Source organism: Orbicella franksi, chromosome 8 (genome assembly GCF_964199315.1).
Source record: "Orbicella franksi chromosome 8, jaOrbFran1.1, whole genome shotgun sequence".
NCBI classification, from domain to species: domain Eukaryota; kingdom Metazoa; phylum Cnidaria; class Anthozoa; order Scleractinia; family Merulinidae; genus Orbicella; species Orbicella franksi.
In genome coordinates this window covers 1,548,269-1,573,200 of record NC_138152.1, presented here as the reverse complement: position 1 = coordinate 1,573,200, position 24,932 = coordinate 1,548,269, and the positions used below count along the sequence as shown (strand labels likewise).

General features: G+C 38.7%; 4 protein-coding genes across 4 annotated transcripts in view; all 4 read left to right on the top strand.

Moving 5' to 3' along the window:
* LOC145495598 (uncharacterized) overlaps positions 1–2,888 on the top strand; it is a 6,817-nt gene extending 3,929 nt beyond the window's left edge. Inside the window, exons 3-4 of the mRNA XM_081475229.1 lie at positions 884–1,117; positions 2,548–2,888. Of these exons, the coding sequence (XP_081331355.1) occupies positions 884–1,117; positions 2,548–2,888 (575 nt within the window). The remainder of the gene's footprint in view (positions 1–883; positions 1,118–2,547) is intronic.
* The window catches only part of LOC145496206 (uncharacterized), a 43,646-nt gene extending 35,354 nt beyond the window's left edge, over positions 1–8,292 (top strand). The window contains exons 7-8 of the mRNA XM_081475872.1: positions 7,022–7,153; positions 7,553–8,292. Coding sequence (XP_081331998.1) covers positions 7,022–7,153; positions 7,553–7,911 — 491 coding nt within the window. The 3' untranslated portion in view covers positions 7,912–8,292. The remainder of the gene's footprint in view (positions 1–7,021; positions 7,154–7,552) is intronic.
* LOC145496258 (uncharacterized) lies at positions 4,502–6,742 on the top strand. Its single transcript, XM_081475955.1, has 2 exons — positions 4,502–4,613; positions 6,387–6,742. Exons 1-2 carry the CDS (start codon positions 4,502–4,504, stop codon positions 6,671–6,673), a joined length of 399 nt encoding a protein of 132 aa, XP_081332081.1. The 3' UTR covers positions 6,674–6,742.
* Positions 8,293–14,512: 6,220 nt separating the features above from the next.
* Positions 14,513–21,956, top strand: LOC145496200 (uncharacterized). Its single transcript, XM_081475863.1, has 6 exons — positions 14,513–14,670; positions 16,638–16,906; positions 17,019–17,133; positions 18,405–18,518; positions 19,199–19,555; positions 20,861–21,956. Exons 1-6 carry the CDS (start codon positions 14,601–14,603, stop codon positions 21,484–21,486), a joined length of 1,551 nt encoding a protein of 516 aa, XP_081331989.1. The 5' UTR covers positions 14,513–14,600; the 3' UTR covers positions 21,487–21,956.
* The last annotated feature ends 2,976 nt before the right edge of the window (positions 21,957–24,932 follow it).

The window sequence follows — 24,932 nt, the reverse complement described above, 5'->3', positions numbered from 1 at the left end:
CGTTGACATTTGCGATTCAGAGTTTAAATGTACCTTAAGATTATTGATAAACGAGACCCAACATGGAGGAAATTATAAACTCTCTCTTTTTCTATTAGAATATTGTTTTTCTGCCCAAGGATGAATACTGTTAATTTTTTGCGATTTTAGGCTGGAAATGTTCTTGTGAATATTCTTAGATTAGAAATGAATGCAAAGTGGACTATGCCAATAAAATGTCCGATGTTTGTTGTAGTGTTTGTAAGGTACATTTCGGTGCATGATACAGAATATCCTTAAGCGCGCAATGTAAGTTTGGAAGTTGATTATTAAAGCAGCATGGCGGACTTCTAGATTGGATTCGTGTGTCGTATCCGTTCATTGCAATAATACAGTTCCATCGGTTGTGGAACGTGACATTTGTCCTTCATGACCTTGATGGCGTTGAAGTAATTTTGGAGCCAGACAGCAGGCACCAAAGCCTGATATGACACACATAACTTCTTAAAGAAATGTCATTAGTGTCGAACATACAGTCAGGGCTAAGTTTGTTGTTTTTTTGGCCGGTTTTGCCGTTTAGAGAAAGGAAACATTTTATACGGTTAGTACATATCGCAAATTTCAGCCTCGATATTCTAATAAGATATATTCTTGTAGAACAAAAAAAAGTGTATTCCAGACCAAAATGTGTCGCGCTGCAACGTGGTCTATATTCCGACAAACGGACCAAAACGATAACATTTAGCAGCGTCACATGTATGGCGCAAGTAAAGATGGTCAGTCTGTGACTGGAGAAGATGACAGTGTTATATATAACAAATATTAACATGACAAACTAATTTTAAAAAATTGCTAGTTGTATAGAAAATTGGATCCAAGGAATGTTCTTATATTTTTTTTCTAGCGGTTTTCAAATATTCCAGCATTGTGGGAAACAGCCAGAATTTTTTGACGTGGCTCGAGAAATGGTTAAAGCCTGTGACTGGCCAATCTTCTTACTGGAATCGCTGTTACCAGGCAACTGTAAATGGCTGGTCAGCCTCTACCTTCCATTCAAACTGTGATGGCAAAGGTCCATCTGTCACAATCATCCGAGTTGGGAAATATATTTTTGGAGGATACACAAGTCTCTCATGGAGTAAGTGACATGATCAATTTCATCTTATCACAGACGACTCGAGCTCAAGCTGTGAGTCAGTGATGATCATATTGCGCGGTCACGGAGAAATATGAAAAAGAATTTTATGGAAATGAATAATTAAAATATGTTTTAGGAAATTTAAGTGCTAGAACCTTATGTTCAAAATGCCTTATCTTACTTCCACAGTTCATTACTCGCTGTCCCTAAACTTCTCTTTTCTGATTCGGGACGGTTTTAGGGAGACATGTATCGTGGTGGAAGGCCTTTTAGGGAGCTGTAAGCTTGCTAAGTATCGCTTCTAATAAGTAAAGCAATTACACAGAAGATATCCTATGAAAGCAAAGTTAGTCAATGATACTAAGAATTTCTCGTTAATCCGTTTCCTAAGACACATCACGATAAAATTGCCGATAGCAAAAATGCACTTACAATTTTTATACGGTATTGTCATCCCGTTCTTCCCGGCTTGAGCTTGGCAGACGATAGAGTTAGTTATGGAGACGTCGACGGCAATTTAAGTGGGTCCGTCGCTTCACAGAGGTTGTCACAAATTCAGATGCTAAATTTATAGATCGCTTAATTTTTAAGGGCGTCATTTATCAACAAACGACGCTTGCTAAGCATGCTCGAGTATATTTTGGCGCTGAAACCGCTGACAACAAACATGTCCATGCGTTAGTTGTGGATGAATGCTCATTTTTAATTATTACTTTTATTTTTCAAAAGGAAATGAAGGTGGTACTTTCAAATAGAACTGGGTATTATAAGCTTAATGTCTGATTTGCGGCGACAAAGTTGTGTCTTTTAGACGTTTTGAGCTGAAGAATGATTTGTTTCGCGCATACACTCGGGGAAAATGTTTATACAAACGAAACACTTTACTGGTAAGCGAAGTTAAGATCACTCGCTTCGTAGATCTGACGAAAAAAGGTCCACTTTTATGTACGATATAAAATAGAGCATACACGTTCTGTCTGAATTGTAATCGAGGCAGTGGTTTCCAGTCTCGCACTGGGCGCGCTCATCCGACAATTGAAAATTATTAAAAACTTAGCACAGTTTCAAGATACGGGAAGGAAATTCAAATATAAAGGAAACACTTTTCTGGTAAGTGAAGTTAAGATCGTTCGGTTTGTAAATCTGACGAAAATAAGTTGATTTTATGAAAGTTATAAAATAAGGCTTACACGTTCAGTCTGAGATTTAGACAGCGAACTCCAGAGTTCTACCGGGCCCGCTCATTCGAGAATTGAAACTTTTTGAAACAAACTCAGCAGAGTTTTCAGATACGGGAACACGCGAACTTAAGATAAAATTGCAAGAAATAATGACGATCTAGGCATATAGTAAAAATTAACGATGTGATCAAAGTGCCACTAAACATCATAAATGTTTGACTTATTTTATCATTGTGTATTTCAAATTAGGCTCCAGTTGTGGATATCGCTACGATTCAGCAGCCTTTCTCTTCTCATTGGTGAACAAGCCTGGTTGTCAGCCACTAAAACTAAACCAAACAGGAAGTCACAGCTCTTCTAGTTGTTGTTCTATCTACAGCTGCTCTTCCTATGGACCAACATTTGGAGGAGGAAACGATATTTACATTGCCAACAACGCCGCATCAAGCACCAATTCTTACACAAACCTTGGATACACCTACGGCTCGCCACCTGGCAACACCTTTGGATCCTCCTTCACACAATCATTCCTGGCGGGTAGTTACAACTTTCGACCTGACGAAGTCGAAGTCTTCTATGAAACTACCTGAAGGAATCGTGGAGCTTGCACTCTTTTAACACCCTGCTCAAAACAAATTAAACCTTTGCAAATTTATTAAGGTATATACAAACCGTTGGTAAATTATAGGAGTGCAATATCATAAGATGTCAATATCACCGATGATATGTCAATCAATAGGTTAGTATAACATGGAGTAGTCACGTATCCTTAGTCTAAGACAAACAGTTTACTTTGAGCTTACTTCGTTAATAATTGCTATTAAAGGATGGTTTCATGGCCCGGCGTTATCGCAAGTTATAACTTTGGCCGAGCTAATGACTTCTTAAGGAAATTTTGCCTTAAAACTTTCTCGATCAGTTCCAAAACGCCACGATAGAGGTAGTACTTCTCATTAGAATTTGAAGCGGATAATACACTCAATGTTCAGTACTAACTTAGATATTTTCTCCGTACATCTCTTGACAACTTCAGCAAAATTTGGGCATGAGTCATTCTGCTTTCACAAATCACGGTCTGTGGTTACTGAACTACATGTGCTTCAGCAAAGAAGTGAACAAAGTAGCAGTTGTTAATATCGTCATAGCTTGCACATGCGCCGAACCACGAGATCATCCCTTTAAGAATGCGAATCTCATTATGTACATAGTTTCAACTGATTGAGTTCTGTGAATGTCACAACAGGATAGTCTTCTATGTAAAGGACTGGTTTTAATATTTTATTGAAGTGAAGTTGATTTAAAGAAAGTCGATCGAGAATATGTGATAGAGCAGACATATCTTTGTTTGGAATAATTATGAATTAAGAATGCTTACGCAGAAAATAATGACTTACAAGTGTCATAGAAACCAAAAGAACAGTTTGAAATAATAAAATAGCACAGAGTAGAAATAACGCGTCATTTTATCGCTGCGTTCGTTCTTGTCTCTTTCATGTTCCCTGGGAAAGAAATTTTTCTCTATTGTGACTGTGACTTCTTAATGTCCAATTACCTCTATGGTACACGACTGTAGGGATTTACAATGTATGGTATGTGTTGAACTTGTTATGTTGAATACAGCTACCAAGATTCTCTGCTGGCGCGTCTTATAGAGGGGTCTGGTAGCTATAAGTGAAAAGGAAAGAGGGGAGTGACGCGGGGTGGTGGGGTGGAGGGTTATCTACTTTTAATAAGTCAGTGGCGAATAGAGTGACTCACTACAGAGTTCGGCTCAAAAAAGGCAGGTAAACTGATGCTGGATAGCTTAAATACGCTGTGCAACATCCTTAACTTTTATTTGAAAAAAAATAAATAAAACGAACTTTCTGGAAAACTGTTCATGTCCTCTTAGACTTGTTAATTGTAGACGATTAACGACAGCTCGGATTATTACAAATTTCGACAATGTATTGCGTATTAAGATTTTCGATAAATGTGTTACAAACATTTTGAAATCCCGACAGCTGTTATTACAATTTGCGACAAGTATTAAACATCACGTCAACCGTACTATTACAACCATGATCAAGGTATTACTTACAATATTTTGCAACGGTAAGTAAGTTTGTCAACCGAAGTGTCTCAACATCACTGCTCTCAGTTATAGTCGGTGTTCTCTTTTGCCTCCGCTAACATCACCAAACAAAATCCTTGAATTCTCCGTATGCGAGAAGATAGAACTAAAGACGTCCAGAGCAGTGTAGCTATGAGCTCTTCGTTGCTCTTCGTTCTCGTGTCATGTATTTCAGCGACGCCTTATCCAACGCTTGCACAGGGTGAGTCTCAAAATGTCCTCTATTGGCCCAATAATTTGCTTTTAATGTATAGCGCGGCTACCAGATCTGTGTTTGCACTTTAATTTGAAGATTCGAGAAGTTCGTGAAATTTTCGCGTGTTGGGAGTTCGTCTCTGCGCGTGAGCGGTCCTCTAGGTTCCACATCAAAAACTTAAAATTGCCTGAGTTTGTGTTGATGAAAGGCCTTTATTCCAGTGTAAGAATACGTAATTATTTTGATTCTTGGCTTTAGACCCAGCGTTTTAGATCACTTTCGTGAGTGCAAGAATTGGTTTTCACTGTAATCAGGAGAGGTGAAACTGACATTTGTACACATAAGCTTAAAATGTCATATCTGCCAACTGCGGTTTCAAAACACTTTGATTAATATTCTGGCTGCTGCAACGACTTCACATCACTGGCACGAGAACAATATCGTCTTAACTTGTCTTATTTTGTCTATTGAAAATATCCAGTATGAGGGAAAAAAAGTTACAATTATTTCTTCATTTTTTGGGCCTTAAATTCGCTGAGTACATCGTAAATAGTTTACGGTACTTTGTAAAAGGTTCTCGCCAGGAGAACCGTGTGGTGTTGGCCTAAACTAGTTCCCAATGTTCTGTGACGCGTGACTCTCTTAAACCGCAACATAGAAACGGAAAAGCAGATAAACGCCTTGGATTGCGACAACATGTCAGCTGACGTCTACACAACAAAGCGTCATTTCTAGATCTCGGCTTCTACATTTACTTAGAGTAAGCTAGAGACTAAGGCTAGCAATAGCCGCAGCACACCGTTCTCGAGAAAACAAGGCATCAGCTGCCATCGTTACGTTTATATCTTCATTTTACAGAGCACGCTTTGGGCATGTCATCTTGTCCTTCCTTTGTCAATGAAATTTGATATAACGAATTGTCTACCTAAAATTAGGATCAGTCAACCTGTCATGTGCACATATTGCTTTTTATCTCATGCCCAACCAAGCGACCAGCCGTTGCACAATGTAAAGTATCTGACCAGTCTCATCCTTAAATGTTCCCCGGGATTAAAGACGTACTACAATTTTTCCTGAGTGACAAGAGCTTCAAACAAAGGCAAAAGTAGATAGACGTCTGCTTGCGGACTAGCATCTCCATGGATAACTGGTAGTGAGTACCCCCCTGTGCGTGCAAGCCAAACCTCAGAACTTCTGCCTTGTTAGGACAAGTTTTAATTACAAGTCCTTTGTCACCGGCATGCAAAGCAAATATTGGGAAACAAGAATGCTGTATGACTTAAGATCAACAGTTATCTCCCTTCGATTCTTTGGACTGTCCGAACGTAAAGCTGAAACTGTCATTAGCTGTTTATTCATCACTCGCAATAATTTTGATATGTCAACTGTTTCAGTCTCCGTGTTATTTGACACTGACACGGCAATCACAGTTTTCGCGGGCATGTCAAGCTAAATGTCGTCTATTTGGAATTTGAAATGAATTGTTAGTTTATCCCAGTTTGAACAACATTGCAAAATTAGTTTTTCTTTTTTTTTACTTCATTTCACTTCATTATCATTTTTCGGTTAACTTTCTATCGCATAGTGAAAGCCAAGATGGTTGATCCAACATGCTGGACTTCATGTGACATAAAATGAGTGATGGCCAGCGAAAGGAATCTAATCTTCTACAGAACGCCGAGGGAAATGTACGTCTGAGGGCTCAGTATATGCTCTTAGAGCTGAAACGAGATAAGGAGTACCACGTACTATACATTTACGTACTATTATCATTCCCAGGTCTCTGCCGACATCTTAAATTTTCCCCACCAGTCGATGGGTATGCCCTGCAGGGTCATGTGATCAAAGCTATTTCTTTAAACATATACTTGGTGGAAAACATACCAAGTCGCTGTAACAATTATTGTACCATGGAAAGTAAATGTGCATCCTTCAACATTGGTCCGTCAATTAAAGACATTGTTCTCTGTCAACTGAATGACGCAGATCACATACAGCATCCTAAAGATCTTCAGGCCCGAGAAGGCTTCATGTATAGAGGCACTGAGGTGAGCAAATCAAACTGACCACTGTATTTTTGTTTTTGGTTTTCACCCAAGGTAATTAAGGCAAACTGTATGTCTAGAAATAGAGCAATCTCTTCTTCTCAGAACTCATGTTCTAGTAACCCATGCCTTCACAATGAGACTTGTCTAAATGGATTCACAGCCACTGGATACTTCTGCGAATGTCAAGATGGTTACAGTGGGGAACAATGCGAAAAAGGTAATGTCACAGGAGGTGTAGGGTTGTATTTTCTGCGTGTTCAATGTACACTATATGAAACACTTTTGTAAGTGTTTGTTATAATTGTGTGCAAAACAACTGATTTTTGCCTTCTTTAATTTGTTGTGTTCCTCTTTACTCCTCCACAGATATCGATGAGTGCGTCAGCGGTGTACACGACTGCCATAGTTCAGCTTCATGTACAAACACTGTAGGGTCCTACAAATGTTCATGTGATCAGCCTTACATAGGAGATGGAAAAACGTGCAAAATGAGTTCAGGTGAATATTCTGTTTTGGTTTAAATGTGACTCTTTCATTTGCCGTAAACTGTGATAAAACAGTGCCTTTTTTTCTTTCATTTTTCTCTATTTCTCTTAACCCATCCGTTTGTCCGCTTCTATTTTTAATAAAAAAAGTTGAATCTAGGACAAAAATGGTGACATCAACATTGCTTCTTAAGCTTGGACCTGGGGGACTTTTAAACCTTTCGCCCTGTAACTCTTAGAATATTAAAGCTATGAAAACGGATCTCGCAGGATTTACAATAAGTTCAAGTCTTGCCGGGTTTAAAAACAAAACAAAAACAAAAACAGAAAGTAAGGCGGTTTGTTGTTTACCTCTTTTAATTTATTGACTCCTGGACTCTTAAAACTCTGTTTTTTTCTGTCTGGTCCCCAGAATGTCAAAACTACAAACGTTTGACGAGTGGTGACAGAAAGGTGACCTACTCCACTGTGAAGTACAAATGTGACAGTTCACTTGGTCCTAACTGGTACCGTTTCCAAGGAAGTGCGGGAACAAAAATGCCCACTTTATGTCCAAAATCAAGGAGGTGTAACACTGCCCAAACCGGCTGGTTAAGTGGTGGACATCCCAAAGTAGCTGACGGCAAAGTAATCAGGAAGGTCTGCTTTCACTGGAATTCAAACTGTTGTAACCTGCACACCAACATTCAAGTGAGAAACTGTGGCTCTTTCTATGTTTACTACTTAAGTGGTACACCAGGCTGTAACTTACGCTACTGCGGCAGTAATTAACTCAACACTGATCATGACTTTAACCTTTATTACTGTGGCACTGTCTAACGAAAGAAAATCATAATCACAATGAGTGAACCTAAACTTTGAGTTCAAACGCTAATTTGTAATCACTTTTTTTATATTGAGCGGGATTACTCTAATCAATTAGAATAGTACTTCAAATGACATTCGAAAGAAAATAGAATTGCATATATACTAGCTTCTGTTTCTTACATCGTATTAGTGGTGTGCAAAGGCTTTAAAGAGATAACGTCAGTCCGAGATTCTCGCGAATGAACTGAGCGTAAAAGACCAAGGTCCGATGGTCTCTTAGTTCGATCCCAAGTAATTTTGGTATACAATAAACTTATTACACGAGTGAAATATTAAAAAAATTTCCACGATCATGGACTGTAACGAAACAGTCAATTTAATTTGCGCAATTCTGATTGAAAACCGACTTAGTCAATAATCAGCCTCGAGTAACGTCATGACGTTTGCACAAACTGAAAACGGTAAGGAAAGTCAAAAGAGCAACGGACTTTCGCATCTACAGTACTTACGTTAATTTAAAAAAACACTTCTCTGGAGTGATGACGCGGTATCATTTGGGACAGCGTCCAATCCAATACTTGAAAAACGCTTGAAGGGGCAGAAGATCAATAAGATTGATTAACCTCTAGACTACGTTACGTTAAGGTAATATATGAAATGGTTATAACACAGTTATCCCGGCAGGGAAACTATGAAATTTATTAATAAAGTAGCAATGGCGATAATAGTTAAAAACTATAGCAATATATTCGTTAAAGAGCACAAACGGCGACGATTTTAGAAAACAATTGAAACGGAAGAGGAATTTTAACTGGTGGCCTAGATTGTTTTACATTATATTCAAGCCCCTTACAGAAGACGGCGAACAGAAAACAGCTGTACATTGTTATTATACTGTAAAAGCGCTCATAGCAGTTTTATAGACTGGTAAAATAAGACAGGGAGTCTAATGTCCCTCTAGTATATTTAGTCTTAACTGTGAAAATAACAGCATTACAAAAGTTATGGACACCATGATCAGCATCAGTTTGGTAGAGGGCTGTGATGAGTGAAGTTGAAAAAGGTCTGATGGACCTTTTCATATTTTGCTGTTGTGACTACCACAAAAAACTAGTTACAGTTTACCCTCAATTAGCTTAATCGAGCAGTTTTCAATTGAGTATCATAAGACCAAAACCAATGTAATCATTCAAGCAATCACAAATTATACAGCAATCCAATGAAAAAAAACCAGACAATCAATTCTTGAAGTAAAATGCATTTAGCTGACGCGAAGCGCGAAGAAGATATGCGGAAGAGTCATGGCTAGTTTTTGTTTTACTTCTGATTGGATCGAAATATGGCGCGAGTTTTTCTAAGCCAGTCGTGTCAAGTAGTAATGCAAAACCAGAAGTCCAGTGCAAAACCAATTATCTTTCGACCCTCAAATGAATACTGCTCTATGTTGGTGCTCTAAGAGCTTTTAGCAGGCGAGTGAAGGTACTAAATCATATTTATAGCACTGTTTTGACAAAAAATGGAACAAAATTCCCTGATAGCGACCCTTTCAAAAGTTCTTTGATTTTAAAACTGAATACTTTAAATACACCTGGAACTAGTGAAGTTTTAGGATAAAGTGATGGTAAATAGAACATATGAAAAGCTAGTACTGTTTTATCGTGTTGTTTGTTCTGTTTATTTTGATTGATGCATTCAACTGGGAAATAAATTTCTTGCAACTGAATATATATTCCCAATATATTCCCCTCTTGTTCTGGAGTATTTGATCTTTAAGTTTCCGACTTAACTATTTTCAGTCGCGAAAGCAAGTGAAAGGATAACAGCAGCCCAGCGTAAATACTTTTTATTATATCTCTTAGTTAGCACGCGCGCTGTGATTGGTCAATTTAGCGGGCCGTACTCTCCTGTACGGCCCGCTAAAATTTAAAGTTGGTTTTGTTGCAAAACTGTTTTGTGATTTATCGCCAAGTTTTCTTAAATTTTATAGCAAGTAAAAGTTTAAAACTTTCTTTTACTCTAAATTGTGCATTAAAACGTGCTAACGACTTAAAAGCGATTTAAAATTGACTCGTTTTGCTTTCGAGGTGCGTCAGAAATTTGAAGTCGTTCCGCGTGAATAGAAATCGTTCCTGAGACCGTCAGAAAAGCAGTAGAGATATAATGAATATCTTACTAACCTCGTTTTCTCGGTCCGTACTGTAAGGTACGGACCCTCTTTTTTTCCCTTTCGATTTAAAAAACTCGGTCCGTAACTTACAGCACGGACCGAGAAAACGAGGTTAGTAAGAGGTATATCTCCCATCTCCATCGTCCATACACCAGCAGTGCCTCAAAGTGGACATACAATCACTAAAACGTTTCCAATCGATCAACATAATTTAAAGACTGGATGGTTATCATTTAACCTTATTTAGCCTGGGGAGAGGGGAGGGGTATTTAATCGTTTCTTGCAAAAAACAGCATTCATGCTCCAATGGTCAAGCTCTCTCACTTTATTATTATTTTATTTACTTAATTATTTTTTTATTATTAACAGGAAACACTTGGTGTATCAACCGTGGGTGTTAACTCAAAAATTTGGTGCTTAAATTTCTGTTTTAGTTCGAATTTAGATCTTATGACGATTATATTTCAAATTCTTATATTCTTGTATTTTTATATTTTTCCTGATTCTTCCAACCAAAAATGGAAGATGGCAGATCCCAAGTGGCGAACATTGAAAGATATATGACGTCATCTTAGCGTTCTGTGAGGTCATGATTGGCACATGCTTATTACTAAAGTAACAAGTTTGGACTCATCGGCCAACCGCAAGTGCTCGTGGAGCTTGCACGGGGCCGAGCATGATCCAGGCCGCGCGAGCAACAGTGAATCATGCTAAGTCCAAAGATCAGAATATCCACCCAAGGGAGGCCCAGATCCTCGAACATGGCGTCACCAACTATCACAAGAGGCTTTTCTTGGAGTCGTAGCGCTCAAATTTGGACAGCTCTGCCGTCAATGAAAGGAAACCGCTCTTTCGCGCTTACTTACCGCTGATTTTAAAAAAACAGCACACGGGCTCTTAGCGCGAGAAATAACGAACCTTAAGATTGCAACTCTGATGAATGTGGAGAGAAGCCACCGGAGATTCAGACGAGAAACAAAAACAGATCGGATTACAAAAGAACTTAGAAAATGCTTATCACCGATCGAAACACTGGAAATAGTATTTTCAGTCACTACTCGTGATATTTGAAAATTCTCAACCTCGTTCCCAGGGTCTTTTCCCTGGCAGTCTGTCACAGTACTAGGGAGCTTGAGCATCGGCAGCGCCGATGACGACGCCAAGTCAAAAATGAATAACAGCGAAAATCGCGATTGTCCAGATCTGATCAGTGCGCCAATGGTTCTAAAAACGTGCTCAGGCAAAATATGAATTGACAGCCTCCAATTTCAAATGTAAATGCGAAATATCAGCTGTCGTCGCTCGCGTTGCTCAGACTACGCAGAACTTGGTCATTTCCGTCTTGTTTTGCAGAGGACGGCAAAGAAATGTATAAAGACCTGCAACGCACAGTTACTGTTTGCTCATTAAACCTTCTCTCGTTGCCGCCGTCGTCGTCGTGGTTTGCGAAAGGTGCTCTACCGTCCGTCATAACTGAACGCCATTTGGAATTCTTAGTATTGATTCCCGGAAACATAGGATGTAGGTTCCTTTGTCCCGGTGGATTGAAATCACTGAAATCTGGGGATTTTCCCAGATTGCTGTCCACTAAAAAAAAAAAAACGCATTTGACGGCCTAAACAATTATGTTAATATGTAGCAACACCAGACTCATTGCCCGTTTACTGTCGTTTAGCTCTATGAACCCTTAACTTCCAGGGCAGACCAAATATAAGAAAAGTTTTCGGTTGTTGTTTGTTTTAAGGACGTTCGCGCTAATTGTTTTTGCGCATCCTTATTGCGCACGCAAATTCACACGCCACGTCATGCATGAGCGTGCACGCTAAGTAATAAAATGATAGGGCAGATGGCCATTGCTATAGCTTTGCCTGGATTCAACAATCTTGGACGTTCGGACGTTCCAGAAACAGATTTTATTTACAATTATCTCCACATTGTCCAAAAATGAACAAAAAAATCAATGTGGGAAGTTAAAAAATTTCAAGATTTCTGTCCACGGGACATCGAATCCTTCCATCTTGCGGCTGCAAGGCGCGTGAATCTATGGTCGCTAAATGCGAACTTGTTCTTTAAGGAACCTCACCAGTTGACTAAATTCACTTAATAGGTCCACTTAAACAATATTTGGCAGAGAACATTTCACTTCAAAGATCTAATTGCAATACTTTTGGGCTTCTTACAGACACTGTGGCCTTATTCGCTAACGAAGCCCGATTTTTTCAGATTTAGGGTGTTCTTCCGGGCGTGTTCTCTCCAAACGAAGTCGGTGACCCCCATGTCTTTTTACATTTCTGACATAACGTAACTCATCATCTTACAGTGATAAATGTCTCAGAAAAAATCAGTGTTGGAAAATTTTCGAGCGAACGTCCTTAAGCTGAATGAACAAGTAGAGTCTTGACAGATTTGGAAACTTTATGCGACAAATAATTATTAATTGCCATATGCCTTTCTGTTTATACAGCCTGTAAGAAGTGCCGTGAAATGAAAATCCCAAGAGGTTTCCAATTATCCTCACTAGAGGTGGAGAAACAGTGATCTGAAGAATCCTCGTTTACTTACTTGTCGTACGCGTCTCTAGACATATTATGCCGTAGTTCGGGTGACATAAAATGAAAAAGGTAGCGGACATCCCAAGCGTTGTAAGATTCTTTCTGACACCTTTTCAGAAACTTCTTCAGCTTAGACCGCGTCCACACTACGCCGGAGGAATTTGAAAACAGAGGTTTCACTCTGAAAACGCATCAAACGTTTTCCGCCCTCCATACGCCGGAGGAATTTGAAAAGGCCACAATCACTGGTTATTTAAGAATTGTATTTGAATAACACACGGCCAGGGAAATATCACGGTTACCGTAACTTCATCGCTTTCGAAAAGCTTCGTTTTGAAAATGTTTCGTGTTCACACTATAAAACGCAAAGCCGGCGTTTTCAAATCCCTCCGGTTTGAAGAGCGTTTTCGAAAAGCTCCGTTTTCGTCATGGATTAGTGTGGACGGTAGACCTAACCGGTGAAATAAAGCTCCCTTTTCCAATTCCAGTAATGTTGACGGAGCCCTAGAAAAGAGACGAATTTAAGCATAAATTGAGAATCATGGTGAATTCTAACAGAATTTTCATGAGACTACGAAAAAAAGTTTCTTTTCCAAAATTTACCATTTGAACATAATTACGAAATATTAGTTGAACCCACTTTAGCTTCAATCATGTTTCAAAATTTAATTTCCAACAGAAAATTACTGTTTTAATTTTTTGCAGCCTTCTGTTTTGGAATTAATTTTCCTTTGCGCTAATTATACCATGTTGCAATGTTAAAAGGGCATTTTCATTGCACGAGTGAAATTATAGTTGTCAGCAATTTTTACCTGTTAATTGAGAATAACGAACAATGGAGAGAACTGTTGACGGGTAGATCTCCAATACTGGTCACTGTAGAAGTTAATAATGTTTGTAGAGAAAAACCGCAAAAGGGTGAAATTTATGTAGAGAACAGTTTTCTTATTTAGTATTTATCGTTTTGAGCTCTTTTTCAAATTTTGGACGCCATTTAGAAACAAATGCATCAGATTTAATTTCGAAACATGGGGATAATTACAAACTGAATCGTGGCATGTCTCAGGAAAACATATGCCAACATCGATTTTTTGAAAATAGTGCATCAAGTTAGAGTTTGGAGCAAACCAATTGTATTAGCAACTGTCCCGGTGTAAATTTGCATGCTAATAGCTTTGACATGCTGAACAGGAAAATACCTGCTCCTCTGATAATTAACGTGTAGTAGTACGTTTAATAACTTAATGACAGTAAATTTATTCAAATTATCCATGAGCATATTTCAGATGATATTTTTATCACGATGAGTTTTAACTCAAGCAAACACTAAATCTTTGTCTTTTTTGCGAATTAAAGATGTGTGATAATAGTGGCATTGAAAGCAAAGGTGGACAGCAATATGCACATCTTGGGTTGTCAGATCACTTTCCATGTTTATGTACGAAATAGAACGACTTAGCTTTTCACTTCGTGAGTCAGCACAATGCGTAATGTAAACGTTAAATTTAATTAAATACGTCACTGGGTTATTGAGATGCCCAAAAATGTGAAATTGTTCCATAAAGCAAAGACACGAAACTAGAAAATGTCTCTGAACTGAAGGCATTCCATGTGATTGTTACAGACAGCTTGACTTAAAGGCTTTTTTACTAATATTGTTGAAAAAACTGCAAAAACAGACAAACGAAGTTATCACGCCAAAAGAAAATACTTTCATTTGCTCATTAATCAAACATAAGTTAAACAGAACCTGTCACAAAGGGAAGTGCCCATACAACTTTAAACAGTTTATATTTTTTATCGCAGTGTCACATCCCGCCACCTTTCATCAGTCGGTGTTGATTGAAGCCTCGCCTACACATTACGGTGGCTAACTCATCATTACCTTCGCTTATCTTTTGATAAACAACGGAATACATTCGTGTGATGTGACCATGCGTTTTTCTATACTCTTCCTTTTCGTGTCATGGTTTTCAATAACGTTTTATCCCACACGTGTGGAGGGTGAGTTTGAAAAATATTTTTTCACTCCATTTTGGGTTTTTAGAATAGTATGGTTACCTTATATACTTTAATGCCGTGTACTATGTTTTCGTAGGGTTTTGAATAGGGGAAATCGCAAAAAATTGTCTTGTTGAGAAGCTCTCTCCACAAAAAAGTAGTTCCGGATCGAAGAATGAAAATCGCCTAATTTTTTTAGTGTCATAGTTCAAGACATTTACTTCAAAGTAGCACAACCGCAATTTTATTACAAACTGTCTTTCGTAGGTCCACTCAAAAAGAACAATTTTTCAATCATGATTACCATCTATTATCTGGAGCTGGAGCATAATAGGCCTGTCGTGACCCTAACCTAACCTAACCCCAACCCTAGCCCTAACCCTAAACTATAAACCAAGCATGTTTAGAACACCAGAGAAACAGAAAGACGCAATTCAGGTTAGCCACGGTGCAAGCAGACTCCAGACCTGCATAGTTTTACTCCAGTTACTATGAAAAGCGAGCCGGCGTTTACTCCTCAGGTTAGCCTGTTTACGGCTAGCTCTCAAAATGATAGTGGTTTCGATAAATTATGTTTCTCTCAATTCTAAAATCTGATTTTGTTTCGTTTGCTCGTTTCCGCCGCTTCAGCAGTCCTTGTCGGTCGTTTTGGAGGTTTCGCTCGTTTCGGATATTTCGTTTCCACTTTCCATGTTTCGTGTAGGCTAATTTCCAGCGTAAACATGCAAAGGCTTCTTGAAATATTCTGTTGACAAGTTGTTACTTATTAGCTACGTGCGCTAATTTCCAGAGTTGTGTGTGTCTATTAGCGAAATTTTAATTTTGTTACCTCCATCAGCGAACTGGTTATCTATTTTGTTTTTCCATGGAGCGTGACGTTGAAAATAGAATTTTCGCAGTTTAATTCAGCCTACCTACTGGGTAAGGCATTGGCGAGTTTGAAATGTTTGCATGCGTTAATAACGATGTCACAGCTTAATGAATATTCTATATCCTGCAGTCAAACCAATTATTGTGAGGAGATCTTTCAGTAATGTCGAAATAAAGTGATGTTCTTTGCTAAAACAGTTGGAAGAAATATTTCTGACTGGAGATTTTAATAGGACCTTGCGAGACGAATAACTCCGATTTGCTTATGGATACCAATTCTAACTAGACTGGATATTGATAATATTGCAAGGCATTATCGGAAAAATCTCTTACTTTGGAAATGAACTCCCGCAATTTTGTAAAACTACCCGCCGAAAATGGCTGATTTTGGCTAAAGTTTGTGTCACGCTCATTACCGATTCGGTAGATATATTTTGCCACTTAGCGAAAACCGTAGTATTGAAGTGAAGAACATCTAATATTTCTCAGTCAACAAATAAGGGGGCAAATATTGTCCCCAAAATTCAAGGGTTTCTAGAAGTGTTACGAAGTATTTTTAGGCTCGCTTAGAGTTGCCCGGAATTTCGGCTATTTTGGACTGCTTGAGCGGCCAAAATCATTATGTGGTGATATCTCGAAGAAAAACGAATGCCTCCCTTGGCAAATGTCATGGTTGTAAATCTTTTCGATTAGCTTTGATACTCTGAAGAGATGAAGGTAAAAGTCCGACCTCGATCTTCTGGCTTTGCCCAGTTTTCTATGAAACTAACACTTAACTCAGTGTAAGCTCTTAGACGATTGGAAAAGAGAGTAACAAAAACTCATATTAAAGGAGATCAGTCACAGCATTTTGAGTTATTTTGGCCGCGTACAAAATTATCTTTAAATTGAAGGAAACCTGAAAATAGTAGTTTACTAAGTAAGAACAACACCAAAGAGATAATAATAATAAACCATAGACGATCAAGGATGGTTAAAGACAGAGAAGATCAACATGAATTACTGCACGACGAACTTGAAAAAATTATGCTAAACTTTTCAAGATACGCGTACCGTGAAGTAACTCCTTTAAATGAATACATTATTGTTATTATTTATAGGTCTCTGCCGACATCTTAGGTTTTCCCCACCGGTCGATGGGTATGCACTGCAGCGTCACGTGATTAAAGATATCTCTTTAAACATATACTTGGTGGAAAATATACCAAGTCAATGTAACAATTACTGTACCATGGAAAGTAAATGTGTATCCTTCAACATTGGTCCGCCAATTAAAAACAATGTTCTCTGTCAACTGAATGACGCTGACCACATACAGCATCCTAAAGATCTTGAGGCCCGGGAAGGCTTTATATATAGAGGCACTGAGGTAAGGAAATGAAACTAACCACTGTATTTTTGTTTTTGGTTTTGACTCGAGGTAATTTAGCCAGACTTTAGCCAGACTTGAACTAAAGCACTTTATTTCAATTTCTTCTCAGAACCCATGCTCCAGCAATCCATGCCTTCATAATGCGACCTGTCTGAATGGATTTACATCCAGAGGATACGTTTGTGAATGTCAAGATGGTTACAGTGGGGAACAATGCGAGAAAGGTAAAGCCAACGGAACTGTGACGTGAAACTGTCGTGAAATGTGATATCTTTACGCGAAATGTAACAAGGTTCGCTTTTGTGATAATAAGTTCTTTAATTATTTTTAACACGTAGAAATTGTTATAGGTGATCATTGATGTAAACATGCAAATGTTTAAGTCCGGCAGTACTTCTTGTACAAATGAAGGAATCTTCAGACAGGAACGCAAGTTGTAAAGGCCACCTGAAATTTGGAACTTGAGTCAGCTATTGCAATCCTAAAATTTCGTCTTTTCGGTGAAAGTTTCTAAGGAAACGTTTTTTCTAAGGCCCACAAGCCTCACTGTAATAATGTTACTGAGCCTGATTCAACCGTTGCTTGAAACATATATTTTCACTAGCAACCCCTCACTGAATAATGGAACTGATACATTGGAATTAACCGCAGCTACTCGCCTGATTTCAGTGAAATGATGAACATCGACTGCATGTCAATATCTTAACATGAATTAATGTGCAGCGGAGAGTTTTCAATTTGAGAACTTATTCGAATGATCTGCAATGAACTATCGTTAGGCAGTAGCGAAAGCAGTTGGGTCATTTTGAAATAACCAAAGCATTATTTAGGGGCCATGCAACGAATTGGTTCCTTGGGATGTCTGTTCCAGGCGCACTCACTAACATTAGCCTAATCTCAAGCTGGGACCTAGTTATTTCACGTGTCAGTTGTACCTGCTGCTGCAGGGTGGTTAAAACGCTGCAGTCTGATTCTCCATATTTCACATCCACCGTGACAAGGCGTAAATAAAGCCCCAGAACACGTCAATCATTCGCCCATCTCCTCCGATTCCTTCACAAAGTAAAGTTGAAGGTATGGCCCTTAGGACACTTCCCCAAGTGTGTTAATTGTCTGTAAATTTGGGGGTTTTTTTCCTTCTAGGAAAAAGCAACAGGTTAAAATTTGCCATCAACTAAGAAAAGAATTCTTCGTAGCCATAATAATCCTAGATATATTCAGATAAAATGGCTCGTTGTGCGCACCTGATTGTTACAGCTGATCAGTAACGTGTGAATGCGTGTAACCTCTTCAATCCCTTGGTTTAGAATCCCATACAAACAGAAAAAAAGGCGTTGGTGTAGAAAATCATGGGATATCAATTGAATAAGTCATTAAGAAGATTAAGACGCGAGCAAAGATGGTCTGGTATTTGTGTTGCATCAGGTGTCCAATAATGTTCAGATATTCTTCTCGCCATAACAGTAAATTCACCCTTTTTTATCCGCCTAAATAGATGTCGATGAGTGCACAAGTAACCCATGTCTGAACAATGGAACTTGCAAAGATCGTCTGAATGGGTACAACTGTAGCTGCCCTCCCGGATATAGTGGAACTCGTTGTGAAACAGGTTGGTATGGGTAGGCTGCTATATACCTCGATCAGTCAATTATTCCGTGTCGTTAATAAAAATAAATTATTCCGTGTCGTTTCTTATAAATTGGGTAGCCAAAACATTTGGCATTCAAAAGTTTACAACTACTTTCACTTTGCACCGGAATCAGAAATAACCGCAATTTCCCGAAGCAAGAAAGACTGGATACTAAAAATGATTACGGAGGCAGTGTGGGGGAGTGGTTAGGGCTCCGGACTTGAAATCCAGAGGTCGCGGGTTCAAGTCCCGCTCTGACCACTAAGCTGGAGTTGTTTCTCGGTAGACCCTAGTTCAACTCATCGGTCATGCTTGAAAATAGCCAACTGGTCTGCCTCCCGCCAGTTGGATTTTTAATTATGTTACGTTCATTTGTATTATTTGTTTCATCATTTGGTTCCATTGACCCTGGAAAGCCCCATTAGGGGAGTGGTCAACTAAGATATTTATTTAATGATTGCCTTTTATTACTTTGGGCTCCCGGCTCCACAACAAAACTTTCTGGGCTCCTGGCTCCGCACCTTAAAAAGATCAGGCCTCCGGGCTCCAGAGGCAAAAATTCCGAGCTCTAGGGCTCCATGGAACCCCCTCCCCGCCCCCCGCCCCCCGCCCCTCCTTGAAATTGAATTTTCTGGAACACTTTTTTTGTTACTTGGCAGGATTGTTCGTGAATGTGACTAGTTCATGTCCAGAAGTACATATCAAGACATCCATGTCAAGTGGAACAATTAAGTCAAGTCAGTATCCGGCAAGTTCCTACAGTATCAACGCGAATTGCCGATGGCATTTCACTTCAAACGCCAAGTTGGAACTTGTTTTCCTTCATTTTAAAACGGACTCTTCTGCTGATTACGTTAGCGTGTACGATGGAAAATCAGCTGCATCACCTCTCATTGGCAGATTTAGTGAATCTTCTCTCCCCCCGCCTATCATGAGTTCTTCTGGCGAACTTTATGTAACGTTTACAACTGATGGGATCTTCAAAGGCGCAGAAGGATTCTCAGCAATATACCGAGGTAAGTCAATTACTATAAGTAATCAAATGATTTCGAGTGCAATTTGGAATAAATAAGCACAAATAAATTTTTCAACGACTACAAAACATGCACGAGTCCGCAGGGCAAGTGCAATTTGCAGTTTATGAAAAATTTACGAGTGCCTATTTATTCCAAATTAGTAATAGAAATTGTACCTTGTGGAGTTCAATTCAGGGAGTAATCGGCCCCTTAATCGGGTAATCGGACGAGAAATTTGAAAATCGGACGAGCGCGAAGCACAAGGCCTATCTGAAATTACGAGCACGATTTCTCCCTGAATTGTACGACACGAGGTCCGATTACTAATTAATCGTATCAATGACAAACTCCGAGTTAGAAAAAGATCTTTTGCAAACTTCTTTTGAGCGAAAAAGTCAGTAGTGATTTCCATAAGAAGTAAAAAAAGTAAAAACCGTAGGGAACAGTAAAATCGGATACCTGTAATTGGACACCCGTTCGATCGCGCACCGATTACGTGACAAATACGCAGGCGGAGAACCAATCACGTTCGAGAATTGTGTTTTGGATACGATTACAAGAGAAAAATCATTTGATTACTTGTTAATACTATACAAGTGACAAATGGAGGCGTCAAGCTACTTCAACTTGATTGGATAAAAATTTGACATGTTAATTCAAGTGTAAAAATTCATTCACTCTTTCCAAGTCATGTATACGAATAAGTCTATCAACTAGTCGATCCATCCATTCAACCATGCAACCATCCATTGTAATTAATCGATCAATACATTAGTAAAATCATCAATTAGAGTATCCTTATATGGCTCTTCTAAAGAGTTGCGGAACTCTTTCCTGCGCTTAAGACTTCATTAGTGACTGTATCGTGAACATCGTAGTTCCCAAAGACTAAATAAACTGCTTAAAATTGAGGTCTCCGATAGCTTTCTATGCAGGTGGCGGATACCGCAACGGCCAAAGCTGTATTGCACCTATGTTTCAGGCTGGAAGACGGTATATGACAACTCTCTGTTGCCTCTGCTGTTATTTCTTGTTATCACATTCGTGATGACACGGTTTATCACACTGCACTCGACAGAATCGAATAGCCAACTTTTCGATGATCTTGATCAATCTATTTTTGCAATTCATTTCCGTAATATTAATGAAACAAAATTCAGTTTGGAACGGACATTATAAATCACACATGCAGCGTTTGCACCTTACACAGTAGTGGCTCCTATCGCGTGACAAGTTTCAGTTCAAGGACGTCACCGACACTCACTAAATATAGCATTTTTCTGGTTTATTTTCCGTTCTGACTAGCAATTACAAATGGTTCCCTCCGTCTTAACGGTAGTACGCCATCATCTGGAAGAGTTGAAATCCTCCATAATGACCAGTGGGGCACAATATGCGATCATGGCTGGGACATCAAAGAAGCGAACGTAGTGTGTAAACAGCTTGGTTTCTATAAAGCTTCTCGAGCCTTTAGCGGCGCTACTCATGGTCAAGGCTCTGGACCAATATGGATGGATGACTTGGCATGCTCTGGAAATGAGTCGCAGCTGCACGACTGCAGTCGCCGTGGATGGAGTAAACATAACTGTACCCACAGTCAAGACGCCAGTGTAGAGTGTTCTTCAGTTCGCTTGGCAAATGGTAATGGTAGCTATGGTCGTGTGGAGGTTTGCGTAAACGGAATCTGGGGCACAGTGTGTCGTGATTCCTGGGATATCAATGATGCGCACGTGGTGTGCCGCCAACTTGGCTTCTCCAACGCCTCCTCTGCTCCTCTGGATGCCGCATACGGTGAGGGAGTTGGTCCCATCTGGATGGAGGAAGCTGGGTGTCAAGGAGGAGAGGCTTCGCTTTTTGACTGTGCTCGAAGTGGTTGGGGAATACATAACTGTGGTCACGTAGACGATGCAAGTGTTGTTTGCAAAACATAGATGGTTAATGGCAATTATCAAAACTGCTGGTGGTAACATATGGTAGTTTACTTGATAATACCTGAATTAACTATAAAACTGAACGCATTTTTTTAATTAGTTAAGCAGAAGTGCTTGTAACGACAGTTCAGAAATTGACCGCGAGGGTACACTTCCCCTCCTGCTGTTTCCTGAAAGACCGAAATGGCTTATTTCACCCCGGCAGTACAGTGGTGTTTTCTGTATCTAACAAGACTGGCTGAGGCTTTTAGAGATAATCTGTTTGTTACATGTACCTGCTACGCTTAGAATGAAACTACTGCACGATCTTTGTCTGGTCCTGATAGGGTCAGATATATATAGTCATTTTATCGCTTCATATAGTCAGCATTTTCGTCCTTTTCAGAACCATATCACCTAGAATAGGTGATATGCTTCTGTCCTTTTATATAGTGCTAGTCATCTTTTTTACCGCTACATTAAAATACTGGTTTCGATAAATGTGTTTTAATGACACACGGCCAGCTTTCAGGTGCAACATAAAATTGCTGTAAAATAACTATATGTTACACTTTAAGTTGTTGGCGAAGAATTGTTTTTCTCTTAGTTAAAAAATAAAAGGGAGGTGCTGACTATTAATTGAGTATTAAATAATAACAATAATATTAATAATAATAATAATAATAATAATAATAATAATACCATAAAGATAAGGATAACTTGGTAAGTCGCAAACCGAGAAAGATTTATCCCATAAAAAGCCGTTCAAATCTTTGGAACTTACACTAGATTTTGATAGCGTTTTAATCTTAAAAAGAAGTCTCAAAAGAGCATAAACAAAGGCGTTATTTACACCCTCAAAATATTAATACACACTAAAAATCCTCCATTATAACAAAATAAATAATGCAGAAAGTGAATTCCACGAGAAAATAATTTAGCACTTAACAAAATATAAGCAAATACATACTCGCATACACCAAAAAAATAGTCAGTGTCAAACCATTATCTTACAACATACCCGCTTACAGTTTTGTTGTATGTGTTTTCTAGTAACATAACAAAATATAAGCAACGAAGTAAACGCTTACCGTTTTGTTACGTATCGCAGTATCAACCTATAAGCGAGTATATATACGCATAGTTTCGTTATATGTATGTTTTCTAACACAGCAGAACATAACCAATGAAATAAACGTGTGTATATCGTTTTGTTACATGTCGCCACCAAACCTTGCTTATTGTTTTTGTTACACGATAATTAAATCTAGGCAGCTACCCACTCGCTTATCATTTTGTTATGTACATCTTCTTAAAATCACATAACGGGTTATGTCCAATGTTTCAAGAACCTGAGCTGTTAACTTTCAGCATATACATACCTAGCAAAAATTGACCCAAGTACCCCCCACCCCCCCGAGTTCATTGACACGTAATATTTGAATGCGCAGGACTCAGGCTAATGTTCTTATTTTGTTCTAGTTCAGTTGATCTAAGAAAAAAAGGTTGTTCGAGTCAACATGTATGATAAGCCTCTGCAGGCATGTTTTGTTTTGAGTGATTATGTATTGAGAGTGCTCATTGCAGAAAATAATTCGACACACAGTTATTTAACAAATTGACGTCAGTTTTTCATGCGTCTGTCCTGTTGTTGTTCATGAATTTCGTCATAACATTGTCAAAGTAGCTGTCAAAGCACTACTTTGACAATGTTATGACGAAATTCATTGTCAATAACAGGACAGACGCATTAAAAAAAGACGTAAATTTCTTTTTATAATAACAAATTGTCAAATTGTCCGCTCTAACTCGTTGACGCATCTCATAAATGATACATTCATGTCTCTCCGCCTATTGACAACGAAAATTAGCCAATGAGCCCGCAGGAATTTCTGCACTTATCGTAGAAAATAAAAGATTGCAACAATAAAATAGATCAGGGTATAAATATCGCTTTATTTTATGTTTATTTTCATTCGTATCTTTCCTATCCCCAGTGGGGAAAGCCCATTTCTCATCAAGGTAGTTTTATTCAAGTTCTAAACTTGTTTTGATGAATTCCTCACCGATGCGCGCTCATGTAGACCGGAACTAACCTATTTCATGGGAAAAGAAGCCTAAAAATAGAACGGTCTGTAAAATGTCGCGACACACACACACACCTTGTTTACTTGCATTGAATTTATTTACAAACACTTCCAAGGCTCAGAATATCAATAAATCCTTATTCGCAAGGATTGCATCACAGTCGATTTGTAGTGTGAAATATAACGTTCAATCTTAGGATTATTTATTACCTAGCTAATCATAGATTGTCTTCTACAACTGGCTTCTTTTTTTCAAAATCAAATAAATGGCCTTTTTTACCTTCTTTTTTTTTTCACGAGGAAGGTCATTGGAAATTCCAAGGGGACCCAAGGGAGGTCATCAAAAGCCAAAACATTCAAAGGAAAGTATCTAGAGGGGTGGGGGAATGCGGGTCAACCGGAAAAACTTCCGCGGGAAGGGTATGGATATTTCCTAGAACAACACATCAATGGGCTTGTGGAGAGAGAAAGGACAAGCAACCTAAAAACGTATTCTGAGGGAACGTCAACAAAATCTAACACAACCCGAGTGTAACTTTTCAACTGCAACGCCAAGTTGGCTTGTGTTTCCATCAGTGGTGAAACACTTTTCAAGACGTACAAGAAAAATTGACATTTGCAATTTTAAATGACCCGGGCAAGGCTAAAAGCATGTAGAATGTACGAACTTACAAGCAGTCCTTCACTCACTCACTCAAGTCAAGTCAAGTCATCTTTATTTAGGCAGGGTAGCCCCCATCAGCCATAGGCTGGTGTCAAAAGGGGCCCTGCGTAAAATTTAAACCACTTGATCAAAACTTCACAATTTAAAAATTACCTCCCACTCATCCTCACTGTACCATACTGGACAATATTTTCTTCTTTGCTCAATTTGTCCAAAATAATAGAAAATATTCAGACGACTGTCCTAAAAAACAGCCAAGCTAGCACTGCCTTTTTCCTGTAAAAAGATACGAGTTTAACAACAATCACGACAGGCGTATTGTCTTATGATGACATGCTGTGCATATTTAGGCTTAACCTGCTGCAAGTAAGCTTTACTTCTATAACTCGATTCGAGCTAGTGACGTAATGACGACTCGAGTAAAAAGAATTTTAAGTCTTGAAAGACCTACAATTTCAATCATGACAGGAACTATTTAAATCTTAGTGTCTCAACTTTTTACTCCAGTTCCACCTCATAATGTGAGGCTGATCTACACAGGTTATTCAACGTCACCCACAATTCATCAATTGTAAAGAATCGAAATCATAACAGTGAGAGTGTTTAGATATGTGATCTTATTTAGCACAGATTTTAACATTTTTTTCCTTGTTTTCACCTTAGTCTTAGTTTCGATTGAAAAGATATATTAAATACTCAAGACAGTGTTTGACCAA

What these genes read in the sequence shown, in the direction of transcription:
- LOC145496258 (XM_081475955.1), top strand. Translation starts at nt 4,502, where the DNA reads ATGCGAGAAGATAGAACTAAAGACGTCCAGAGCAGTGTAGCTATGAGC. An exon ending in TTATCCAACGCTTGCACAGG is followed by an intron (nt 4,614 to 6,386) that starts GTGAGTCTCAAA and finishes TATCATTCCCAG; the next exon opens with GTCTCTGCCGACATCTTAAA.
- LOC145496200 (XM_081475863.1), top strand. Translation starts at nt 14,601, where the DNA reads ATGCGTTTTTCTATACTCTTCCTTTTCGTGTCATGGTTTTCAATAACG. An exon ending in TGGAACTCGTTGTGAAACAG is followed by an intron (nt 18,519 to 19,198) that starts GTTGGTATGGGT and finishes GTTACTTGGCAG; the next exon opens with GATTGTTCGTGAATGTGACT. An exon ending in ATTCTCAGCAATATACCGAG is followed by an intron (nt 19,556 to 20,860) that starts GTAAGTCAATTA and finishes CGTTCTGACTAG; the next exon opens with CAATTACAAATGGTTCCCTC.